Here is a 12,803-nt window from a genome sequence, read left to right as displayed (position 1 = left end):
TTTTACGAATCATAGAAAGTTTTTTGTACTATATAAAACACTTTTTGCTAAGAGTGTACACACTTAACAATGAGTCAAAGAAGGTTCTATGGAGTGTTCCACAGATAAACCATTTTCATTCACTAAAAAACCTAAAAACCTTTTTATATATGAGAGATATGAGTCTGAAAAACCTTTTAAAAGTTTAAAGAATCTTCATGTAAAATAAAAGATCTATACAAGTTTTTTTATTATTTTTATTTTATAGAACTGTATGTGCAAGCCAGGAGACAATTAAGATCCTTTACTATTACTTGAAGGTTCCTCATCACACTTGCACGTCTCATTTTACAATAATAGTTCTTTTAAAAACTTTTTTAGGGAACCTTTATTTTAAAGAGTGGATTATTTACATAAATGAAAATAAAGCTTCAATCATGGGCAAATCTGTTTGTATCAGTTTGTCTCGTCAGGTGCCTCATGTCCTGCAGTCTGGGGCAGGACCTGCAGGGGTCCCAGAGGAATACCTGCGGGGTGGCTTTCGCCCCTACTCCTCTGCTGAGGAGTTGCGTGTTCCCTCACTCCCCCTAGGGCTGGACCCTGGTACTGCAGCAGCAGCTGCTGCTGCTTACTTCCACTCAGGATACCTGCCCCACCCTGCTCTCTCCTCATACAGGTGAGTCTATGTGCGTTCAAACAGTCCTCATCAACTCATAAAACATACATACATAAAATAAACTTGCTGAGATGGACCAGTGACGTCACTCCATGCAAAAGAAAAAATACTGTTGGCTTTTATTGACAGCGTCTACCTGTTCAGCTCAGGTTAATGTTGCAATCGTTTACACAAAATGCCAGCTCAACAGCTACTACTGCGTGTGTCAACAACTGTGTGTGTCCATTTGGGGAGTGGGGTCGGCCGTCCTGCCTTTTTGCTGTGTATGGTGTAGAGGTTATAGTAAATGAAAGTATATGGAACCACTGAGCCACTGACTACCCACAAAACACCCTTTCTCCCTCTCTCCCTTTCTTCTTCCTCCCTCTCTCTCTCTCTCTCTCACTCTCACTCTCTCAGTTGCACTCCCTGTCTTCCTCTTTATCTTTCTCTCTGTTTCTCTCTTTCTCTCATTCCCTCACTCACTCACTCTCAGTTGCACTCCCTGTCCTCTTTACTGTCTGTCTCTCCTCTATCTCACTTACTCCCAGTTGCTCTGCCCATTCTCCTCCCTCTCTTCTCTGTATTTCTCTCTCTCTCTCTCTTTCTCTCTCTTTCTTTCTCTTTCTCTCTGTTTCTCTCTTTCACTCACTCACTCACTCACTCACTCACTCACTCACTCACTCACTCACTCACTCTCAGTTGCACTCCCTGTCCTCCTCACTGCCTCTGTCTCTCCTTCTCTATCTCACTTACTCCCAGTTGCTCTACCCATTCTTCTCCCTCTCTTCCCTGTATCTCTCTCTCTCTCTGTCTCTTTCTGTCTTTCTTTCTCTCTTTCACTCACTCACTCACTCACTCACTCACTCACTCACTCACTCACTCACTCTTTTTGTCTTATTTTTGCTTGTATTCCCATCTCTTACTGTCTTTTATTTTTCCTTTTGTTTCTCTCCTTCTCTTCACATACAGCACTTAGTGTTCATCCAATATTTATTTAGTAGTGTTGTTTTGATTTTGAGTTTTAATAATTTATTACAGATTTATGTTTTTATTTATCTGTTCCCTTTTAAATGTCCTACATTTTAAATACACACGCACACTCTTAGTGTGTGTCAGTGAAGGTTAAAAGCGGTGGCCGAAATAGGCTGTGATCTTGGCCTCAGTGTGTGTGTGTGTGTGTGAGTGTGTGTGTAGGTGCAGAGTGTGCTGAGGTTAATGAAGTGAGCAGATATAGATAGTGATGCAGCAGCAGGAGCACTAATAAGCTGCTTTCTCTCTCTCTCTCTCTCTCTCTTTGTCTCTTGCTGTTGCTGATCAGAATCGATGAGTCCCTCTGTTTATCTGCCCTGCGCTCGCCCTACTATCAGCTGTCAGCGGGGGGTGCCCTGCCCTCCCTCCATCCGTCAACTGCTCACCTCCACCTGCCGGGGGTCCGCTACCCTCCAGACCTCAACCATCAGTCTCTGACAGCCCTGCAGAGCGAGAGGTGTGTGTACACACATACATTTCAATGAAAAAACGCATACATACTCAAATAGATTTATACACTGTGACATTCATAGTGCGCCAAGGTTGAGGTAGCAGCATTTTCCATGTCAGTTGGAATTTACATGAGGAGTTTATACAGAGGATGTTTTTTTTTTTGGCCCTGATCCCAGTCTTTCAATACTGAGTATCTGCTAGTGCTCGTATCCAGTATTTGTATTTTCAAGTGTAAGAGACAGTGCACATTTAAAGTTCATTAAAAGGATTCTTTGGCCACAATTAAAAATTTAGTCATCGCGACTTGCTTCCTACTGCCTGCAGTACATTTACATTTATGGCATTTGATAGAAGCTCTTATACACAGCGACTTACAATTTGATAATTTTTACAGAGGTTGGCGAGTGTTAGGAGTCTTGCCCAAGGACTTTGATGCAACTTGAAGGTGGGAGGAGCTTTTGAGGGATTTGGGGGAGAATATTGTAGGGTGGGCTGTTAGGATTTATTTTTCTGCTAGCTGGCTAATGCAGAAAGAAGCTGAGTAGCAAACACTGTTACTAGGATGAGGAATGTCACGTCTGTATTTATTAGCATATCTATCCTAGCTATCAAGTTTACTTTATCACTGGGGGGACATTCTCAATGATTGAATATGTTTTGATAGTGCCTGCTGGGTATTGTAGTGAGAGAGCTGTGAAGGATGACAGTTGGGCACTCACAGTTTACAAGCAGCTAGTTGAATTGGGTTTTCAAGAAAGACAGCTTGCTCAATCCCATAAATGTCTAAGAACCACCAGTGGATCCCATTGTTTATTACTTACTTCTTTAACTTAAGAATAATTCTTTTTGTTTCATAGTCCATGTCTTTACTGAATAAAAAGCATTGATGTTACAAGCCTAGGATTTTAGGGATAAATTGTGGTTGAAAAACACTGGCAGTGCAGATATTACAAGTAGCTGCTGTGCTGTTTTCCTGCTCTGTAAAACATGGTCATGGTGTAGTTAGAGATACACATGGCAAAATAGCTTTAACACTAGAAAGGCAGCTCATTTGAAAATTTAATGTGATGTGATACCAGAATAAAACCCTATATCTACTGATGCCTGAATTAAATTATTACAAAATTATGTTTCCTAAATGGTCAAAATGACCTCTGTGGCCATTAAGGATTAGAATTTAATCAAGATTAAAATAGTCACTACTGTTTCTTCAGAATATGCTTATAAATAAAAACAATAAAAAACATTTATCTCTATTTTTTAATTTTTTTTTTTTTTACATCATTTGAGCTCTTGATCTGAGCTTCAAGATTTCTTGATGAGCAAATTGGCGGCACTGAAAATGGCACATATCCTGTTTTGTATACGTATGTCACACATATGTATGATCACCCCTACACAAAGAACCCCACACATAAACAATGCAAACACATATACATACACATACAGACGACCCCCCCCACAAAAGAGTCCATGTGGGCTGTAATCTGTTCGACTTTTTCTCCTCATGTTCAGTAGTAAACAGCATCAACACTTCCCTGTGTTCCTGTTGCCTCCTTCTGAGTGTGTTCTTTATGTTCCTGTGGAGAGTGTTGCATCTCACACCCTTTGTGTGTGTGTGTGTGTGTGTGTGTGTGTGTGTGTGTGTGTGTGTGTTTCTGAACCTCCGACAGGCTGCAGATGGAAGATAAGCTTCGCCAGAGAGAGCGGGAGCGAGAGAAGGAGAGAGTTCAGGAGGCAGAGAGAGAGAAGGAGCGAGAAAGGGAGCGAGAAAGAGAGCGTGAGAGGGAGCGAGAAAGAGAACGAGAGAAGGAGAGGGAGAGGGAGAGAGAGAGGGAAAGGGAAAGGGAGAGGGAGAGAGAGAGAGAGCTGGAGCGACAGAAAGAGAGAATGAAAGAGAGAGAGGTGCAGGCAGTGCGGGCGATGGAGAAGCACTGTCTCAACAAGGAGCTGTACACGCACTCTCACACACACCACACACTCCCTCAACGGCAGCACACAGAGGAGAGAGCCAAGCTGATGGAGAGACTCACACCAAACCGACCAGGTATGACTTCACCTAAAGTCTACCTAGGCACACTCCTTAAAGGAGCAGTTCACCAAAAAAATGTAATGTACACTGTTGTCCCCTGACTCCAAATGCAGTTCATCAGCCAAAATGTTTTACTTCTTTAGTTTTGTACTGGAGCTACTAATAAAAGTCTGCATCACCCAAAACGATGCTGAGTATGCTAGGCTTCATTTACTGATTAGCTACAATTTTCCTCACAGTGCCCTTAATCATTGATAAAATGTCCCCTAAATGTCATTCATACTCTCCCTAAACACGTTCAAGTCACTAAAAATGTTTTTGGTGCTGTACCTCTGCTTCAGCTACATTTGTATGCAAATTTTGAGCATTCCTTGTTAAATTATGTTTTGTTCATTTTGAACAAGTGAAAATAATAATAACAGAACTATTGTTACTTTTATTTTCAGGGAAGAACAAACTATGGAATGTGCAAAAGTTATGGCACATTTTATAAAAAATTTTTTTATGTGTTAAACTATATGTGTTACATTGTGCATTAAATCTAAAGAGAAATGTTATATTCAAGTTTCCTCCCTGTAGAAAATGTTTTTTCGCTTAGAAAATCAACTAAACATATTTGGTAACTTCTGCATTTTACTGTATAATGGCTAGCGTTTGCCAACAAAGGTGGATTTTCTAGTACAGTGTATTTTTAAACAGGCCCAACTTTAACCACATGTTTTATTATTTGCCAAAGGTCTTTTTATCATTAACTAATATTGTCTTTGATAACCTGTAATTAATTAGTTTCATCTAAGATCCCATTTGAAGGTCTCTAGTGTATTTGCCAGGAGTCTATTTTTGTTGATAATTATAAGCCTATGGATAGGTAGATCATTGTATTAACTCATATACTGTATCAGTGCTCATTGTATCTTGATAACTATGGTGGAAAATAAAACTTTTCCAGTGTGACTGGTCTCATAGTTGTTTGCTCTTATTTAACAGTGTGAAACATCAGTTAATGCTTCTCTAACTTAGACGAGCTTAGCAGTTTTGTTCTAGCTATGTGAAGAATTCAGCCTCAAATCTCACAGGGACACAGTTAATTTAATAAAAATCATACATTTATTTTCTTGTCCACATTCAGTGGGCATAATAAGCATGTACCAATGTGCATGTACTGCTGTACAATATGAACTACAATGTGAGTCTTTTTTCCATAGAGAAAACCAAAGAGGCCTCAGTACTGGCTCCAAAGCCACTGCAGCCTGGCCTGTACTCGTCCCTCCCCACACCCAGCCTGCTACCATCTCCTGGGGGGCGTTTAGGGCCAGGTGCAGGGGGCATTCAGGCGTTGCTCCAGCGCCATGGGGAGGAGGATAGATGGCTGACCAGACAGAGAAGACTAAGAACAGAGAAGGAGGACAGACAGGGCCCACTGTCTGAATTCAGACAGCACGCTCCAGAGCCACAGGAACTGCACAGGGACATGCAGAGGTGAGATGACTGAACTGCAAGGTTATGTTTTAAATGAATTATTAATGCATTAGACATCCGTCTTTCAGTTTTTGGATTGATTTATTCATTGTAAATCTGGTCTTACCATCTTACATTGTCTTATTACACCCTTATGGGTCCAGGAGTTTGGATGTACTGTCAGTTTTCCAGATCATAATTCAGTCAGTTCATAACCTGCAGGGTTAGTTTTGAGACTGGCCTTCATGACTAATTAAATTCTATGAATCTTTATTCTTAATAATTATTATTGTTTCAGACCCAATAACTATAGTGCCAAGAGAATTAAACACAAAGTCAGGTCACACACAGAAGGCCTCTTTGTTTACCTTTGTTTCTTTGTTTGAGTGCAGAGGCTTTTGGTTTTAAAATCTCCAGTGATATGCAAACGTTTGGCCTAGAGTGCCTAGCATGCTCAGAATATTAACCCTACTCAGTGTACCGTACTCTTTATTTCTGTGGTACTAATTACTTTCTTGATCTGTGCTGGAGCTCTGAGCCAATCTGGTGGGGATTGTTGTGAGTAATCCAGGCATTTTTGTTCTGAATCATATGGATATTCTTAGGGCAGTCAGTCTCTGGGTCAGTCTGGGGTTGTGAGTAGCTTGAGGCCAAAATAAAACTGGAATAGAAAATGTTTCTTGAAAAAAGAACCCAGACGGTCTTTGTTTTTGTGGAAGCAAGTTGTAGAATGCTGCCCTCTTGTGTCCTTTTACAGCATGGTTTAGTTATTTGTAGGCAGAGATGTGGTTATTTATGTAGTTACAGTGCATCCGGAAAGTATTCACAGCGCTTCACTTTTTCCACATTTTGTTTTGTTACAGCCTTATTCCAAATTTAATTATATTAATCTTTTTCCTCAAAATTCTACACAAAATACCCCATTGTGACCATGTGAAAAAAGTTTTCTCGAGAGTTTTGAAAATGTATTAAAATTAAAAAACAAAGAAATCATATTTACATAAGTATTCACAGCCTTTGCCATGAAGCTCAAAATTGAGCTCAGGTGCATCCTGTTTCCACTGATCATCCTTGAGATGTTTCTACAGCTTAAATGGAGTCCACCTGTGGTTGATTGGACATGATTTGGAAAGGCACACACCTGTCTATATAAGGTCCCACAGTTGACTGCATGTCAGAGCGCAAACACCAAGCATGAAGTCAAAGGAATTGTCTGTAGACCTCCGAGACAAAATTGTCTCGAGGCACAAATCTGGGGAAGGATACAGAAAAATTACTGCTGCGTTGAAGGTCCCAATGAGCACAGTGGCCTCCATCATTCGTAAATGGAAGAAGTTCGGAACCACCAGGACTCTTCCTAGAGCTGGCCGGCCGTCTAAATTGAGCGATCGGGGGAGAAGGGCCTTGGTCAGGGAGGTGACCAAGAACCCAATGATCACTCTGTCAGAGCTCCAGCGTTCCTCCGTGGAGAGAGGAGAACCTTGCAGAAGGACAACCATCTCTGCAGCAATCCACCAATCAGGCCTGTATGGCAGAGTGGCCAGGCGAAAGCCACTCCTTAGTAAAAGGCACAAGGCAGCCCGTCTGGAATTTGCAAAAAGGCACCTGAAGGACTCTCAGACCATGAGAAACAAAATTCTCTGGTCTGATGAGACAAAGATTGAACTCTTTGGTGTGAATGCCAGGCGTCATGTTTGGAGGAAACCAGGCACTGCTCATCACGAGGCCAATACCATCCCTACAGTCAAGCATGGTGGTGGCAGCATCATGCTATGGGGATGTTTCTCAGCAGCAGGAACTGGCAGACTAGTCAGGATAGAGGGAAAGATGAATGCCGCAATGTACAGAGACATCCTGGATAAAAACCTGCTCCAGAGCGCTCTTGACCTCAGACTGGGGCGACGGTTCATTTTTCAGCAGGACAACGATCCGAAGCACACAGCCAAGATCTCAAAGCAGTGGCTTCAGGACCACTCTGTGAATGTCCTGGAGTGGCCCAGCCAGAGCCCAGACTTGAATCCGATTGAACATCTCTGGAGAGATCTGAAAATGGCTGTGCACAGACGTCTCCCATCCAACCTGATGGAGCTTCAGAGGTACTGCAAAGAAGAATGGGCAAAACTGCCTAAAGATAGGTGTGCCAAGCTTGTGGCATCATATTCAAAAAGACTTGAGGCTGTAGTTGCTGCCAAAGGTGGTTCTACAAAGTATTAAGCAAAGGCTGTGAATACTTATGTAAATATGATTTCTTTGTTTTTTAATTTTAATAAATTTTCAAAACTCTCGAGAAAACGTTTTTCACATGGTCACAATGGGGTATTTTGTGTAGAATTTAGAGGAAAAAGATTAATTTAATTCAATTTGGAATAAGGCTGTAACAAAACAAAATGTGGAAAAAGTGAAGCGCTGTGAATACTTTCCGGATGCACTGTACACATGTTCTGTAGTACATTTTCAGATTATAGTATCTTTAATATACATAAAGTATATGTAAAAGGAAAGTGATCCACTTTTTACTCGGATCAAATTTAGTCCTTCACACTGAGCCACAAATTCTCTTTTATGCTTTTGATTTCATTGTTGTCTGTTGGTAACATCCAGTGTGTTGTTTTTATGTTATGTGTTTTAGCATTTCCTTTTAGATCACAAAGAGTTCTATAGGAAACTGAGAGTAGGGCTTTTTTCTGTGATATATTTATGACTTTTTTTTTATTTGTTCAAATCTAGTCCAGTAATACTGCATGTTTTAAAAAACACAATGTAACTATAACACAAAATTATTTTTCCTGTTATGATAAAATATGACATGGTTATTATTAATAAATGCCTTCAAATAGTTTCTGACTCCTGGCGACCATATTGACGGTGTCTCTCTAGAAAATCCTGTCATCTGTTTTTGGTCTTCAGGCTTCTCAATGTCTGAGTCATGATTTCTCAGATTTTCATTATATGATTTTCATTATATCCATCCATCTTGTTGCTGGTCATACTTTTCCTCTTTCACCTTCAACTATACCAAGCACAATGGTCTTTTCAGTGAATTGGTTCTTCACAGAATATGTCCAAAATAAGATCAGCTTCAGTTTGTTTATCTGGGCTTTGAGTAAGTGGTGAGGCGTGATTTGTTTAAGGATACTTTTGTTTGACCAAGGTTCAATTGCAATTGAAGATCTTTTTAAGCTCCTTCATTTTTGTTAATATCTGATCTGAGTGATTAAAAGCCGTCCGCCATTTCCACTTCTTCTTCATCAGTGGAAAGTTAGCAGTCTTTTCTGTCGTCATAATCTTAGTATTCTTAATACTGAGCTGAAGTCACATTTTTTCAAAGGTTTTTTTAACCCTCTTAATAAGGACCTTTAGGTCTTCCATATTTTTCTATTTCTATTTTTTATGAGTGATGTATCATCTTCATATAGAGGGTTATTAATATTTTTCACCAATCCTGAATCCTTTAGTCCTGCTTCTTTTATTATGTATTCAGTGCACAGGTTGAGCAGCTATGGTGATAGTGTGCAGCCTTGTCTAACTCCTATTCCAATGTGTAACCTTTCTGTTTGCCCACTTTCTGTCCTGACGGTTACTTGTTCAGTGTAGCAATTCCTAGCAATTGATGAGTTGCTCTGGTACTCCATTTTCCTGATATTACATTTTTTTGTGGTCAGATAGTTTTCTTAAACCATAAATTAAACACTATACTTAAATATACTATAGATTAAACACTACACTTTAAGGTAGTGTATTTCAATCAGTACTGAATTTAAGCATTAATGGAAAAAGCTCAATCCTGCTGTCCAGGATCTGTTCTCATTTAAGATTCTGCACATATAGGGTGTTGGTGATCTCTTCCATCTCACAGTATATCATTGGGAGATGGCTAACTTATTAGTTAGCTTGATGTTAGCATCTTGAAAATAGCAGCCTGTGACTTTGTGCCCAAGAAGAAGTAGCCAGTCTTCTATAGTAAAGCCATTGATATGGATTTAAGCTAATCTTGCATCTCTGTTTGTAGGTCTAACACACACCATCAGGACATGAACGTCAGAGACCTACCTCACCATTTGGGGGCACCACCTCCTCTCATTTCCCCTAAACCTCCCCCTCGGGACCACCATGCTAACCCTCCTACCACTCTCTGGAACCCTGTCTCCCTCATCGATACACCGTCTCACATGCGCCGTGGATATGACCCTCCATTACCCCCTAGTCGTCCTCCCCCAGGGCTGACCAAACCGGAACGGAGTGACGAGGGGTTCAGGAGGCTGGAGTGTCCTGACAGGGTCCTTCCACCGAGAGTGCACAGCCTCCTGGAGCACAGCACCTTCCTTGCAGATCTAGAGAAGACTACTCAGAACATTCTGACCCAGCAGAGGGTCTCTCTGGCCCTGCCTGGTCCCTATGCAGAGCTTAGAGTCCCAAAAAGAGCTGCTTCTCCAATCAGGGCCTTCTCTCAGGGACACAGCCGAGCTGTAGAGCCCATGCTGGTGTATGATGAGGCCCTGCAGCAGCACCGTAGACTGCTCAGTAAACTGGACCTGGAGGAGAAGAGGCGCAAGGAGGCCAGAGAGAAGGGTAGGGCTCACTAGAAGCATTTTGTGAAGACTAAAGAAAAAGTCAGAATGAATCTATACATGCTAGAAAGTGTAGCATGGACAATCATGTAGGTTTCTGTATGTTTCTTATGTTGTGGTGTGTTTCAGGTTATTACTATGAGCTGGATGACTCGTATGATGAGAGTGATGAAGAGGAGGTGAGAGCTCATCTGAGAAGAGTGGCTGAGCAGCCCCCTCTCAAACTGGACCAGTCTAAAGAGGTACATCCTTCCTTCGTCTCTACATATTCACCTGTCTCTAACTCATTCTGCTGCTGTGGTCTGTTTATGCATGGCTCATGCGTCTCCCTCTCTCTGTCTCTCTCACTCTCTGTACAGAAACTGGACTTCCTGAGCGTGTTTGGTCTGACCACTCTCTCCTGCCGTGATGAACTTTTGGAGAAAAAACGCAGAAAGAGGAGGAGGATGTTGAAGGAACGCAGCCCCTCCCCTGAACCTGTGCAGGGCAAACGGCAGACGCCGCCCACTCCCACAGCCAGCCTGACCACACGCTACAGCCCAGAGGACATGGACAGTGTGCCTGAACTAGAGGACAAGAAGCATTTCCTCAGTATGTTTAACCTCAACCATGTCACTCAAGAGCAAAGGATAGGTTTGTATTATCACACACACACATTCTCTACAATCTCCAGTACATTTCCAAGCAAAAATTGTTGGCGAGGTTCACACAGCAGAAATCTGATTTTTACTGATTGAGAGGCTTCTCCTAACATTTGATTAAGAGGATCTCCTACCTGCAGATCCTATTAATCAGTATCTGTTACTTCTTTCTCCAATAACCCTGTTCAGCACAGTAGATACTGTAGTAACCGTATACACAAGCCTGTTTAGTCCAGAGAAAATAAAAACGTTTCTGTGCATAAATAGTATTGCTACAAATCATGTGTTTACAGCCTATATATTGGTTCAAATTAAAATAACATTAAAAAACAAATAGGCTTACCACATGATGTCAGACTGCTGTTATTACAGCTTCACTTTATTGGGTTTTTTGCCTGTTATTATTAGTGGGCTATTAATAACAATAATAGGCTTTGTCTTTATTTTTAGTAACTTTCATGTTATCACAATGTCAAAGTCATTAAAGCCTGTTGTTCATCTTTCAGTAAATTGTTTCGTGCGTGGAAAGCAGCAGAATGGCTTTGTCAGTTTAGCAATCACTACTATGGTTAAAAAAAAAGTACTGCCATGCACTGCGACAGAATGTTCTGAAACAAGACAACATTTTTTGACTAATTTGAACACATTAAAAGAGAACACACTGAAAGAAATCAAAGATTTCAAAGAATGACAAATATGATTACTTTCGATTACTGGACTACTTATTTTCTGACATTGACAACTTGATTGACAAGCACAATAAATGGAATTATTTCACAATTCACAATACTGATGTAAGTTGGCTCAAGCCTAGTTCACATTAATGACATGGGTCGCTTATAAACACAAATGCAGAAACATTGAATCTGTGCAAAAATTGTAATGTGAGCAAAATTCTTGCCAAACATTACAGTATATACAAACATCTGTTTATTATGGATATTGCATCTGACTTTCTTTTGCAATGAGGTCATAATGAGAAAATAGAAAATAACAGAACATTCTATTTTTTGTTTTCTCTGCAGAGAAAGAGAAAGTAGTGATTTTGCTGGATGCTATCAAACAGAAAACTGTGACCCTCGACACACTCCGATATGCTACACACACGCCCTGCTCCAGCCCACCCACTACAGCCTCTGGTAGGAACTGTACACTGAGTCTGTTTTTGGAGAAATTATTTTACAATCATTCATTCATTTGCAATCATGTCATCTCTGTGAATGCCTTTCTTCTTGACAGACCCTACAGCACCATCAACACCATGCCAGCCAAATGAAGTGCCCCGCCCACGTTCTTGTAGCCCCACCCCGCCTGCTTCTCACAGGCATGTGCACAATAACAGTCAGTCTGACTTCCGCAGACTCCAGTCTGATCCTCCTCGCCTTAAAGAGCCCCCTCCACTGGCCCCTCTGCAGGACCACACCCGCTTTGGAGAGGTTCACCCTATCAGGAGGCCTCCCAGCCTGCAGGCCAGCCCCAGGCCCCCCCTTGTCCCTCTGAAGGAGCATGCTGCTGGACTGAATGGCCTAAGCGGCAGACCACAGCAGTGGGAGAGCCTGAGTGCAGAGGAGTTCGCCCAGCAGTTCCACCAGTCTGTGCTGCAGTCCACACAGAAAACCCAGCACAAGCACAAAGGTGAGGGGCTGCATTCACTAAGCACAAGACATACAAGGTATTTCTCTAGGCACACTTACATGATTCCTACCCTGTACTTACACTTAGCTATTTTATCAGACACAACTACCATACAGGTGTGCTTGTGGGTTTGTGGAACTGCTGAAAAAGGCCAACTACTGCCCTAATAATATCTTGTCAGAGGTAGTCTTATGGTGGTCTTTTCTGTTGATGGACAGCATGGCAAATTGGGCATGCCAACATTGTATGGCTATAGTGGTGTATTAAGTATATATATAGTGTAATGCAAAAGTACTTGCCCCTCCTGATTTTTGCATATTTGTCACACTAAATGATTTCAGATGTAAGGA

At 41.4% G+C, this 12,803-nt stretch overlaps 1 protein-coding gene across 5 annotated transcripts in view; it reads left to right on the top strand.

Annotated features, from left to right (window-relative positions):
• Positions 1 to 12,803, top strand: part of LOC108428793 (genetic suppressor element 1-like) — a 60,754-nt gene that overhangs the window by 43,936 nt on the left and 4,015 nt on the right. For 4 of the 5 annotated variants that reach the window (XM_017700079.2, XM_017700080.2, XM_037542627.1 and 1 more), the window contains exons 5-13: positions 440 to 655; positions 1,956 to 2,123; positions 3,793 to 4,166; positions 5,357 to 5,630; positions 9,619 to 10,178; positions 10,307 to 10,419; positions 10,537 to 10,810; positions 11,844 to 11,957; positions 12,058 to 12,453. In XM_017700079.2, coding sequence (XP_017555568.1) covers positions 440 to 655; positions 1,956 to 2,123; positions 3,793 to 4,166; positions 5,357 to 5,630; positions 9,619 to 10,178; positions 10,307 to 10,419; positions 10,537 to 10,810; positions 11,844 to 11,957; positions 12,058 to 12,453 — 2,489 coding nt within the window. The remainder of the gene's footprint in view (positions 1 to 439; positions 656 to 1,955; positions 2,124 to 3,792; positions 4,167 to 5,356; positions 5,631 to 9,618; positions 10,179 to 10,306; positions 10,420 to 10,536; positions 10,811 to 11,843; positions 11,958 to 12,057; positions 12,454 to 12,803) is intronic. The other variant, XM_037542628.1, reaches the window with a different exon arrangement.

This window comes from Pygocentrus nattereri, chromosome 11 (assembly GCF_015220715.1).
Source record: "Pygocentrus nattereri isolate fPygNat1 chromosome 11, fPygNat1.pri, whole genome shotgun sequence".
Lineage (NCBI taxonomy): Eukaryota > Metazoa > Chordata > Actinopteri > Characiformes > Serrasalmidae > Pygocentrus > Pygocentrus nattereri.
The sequence above is the reverse complement of the archived record's forward strand: the minus strand, read 5'-3'. Positions and strand labels throughout refer to the sequence as shown.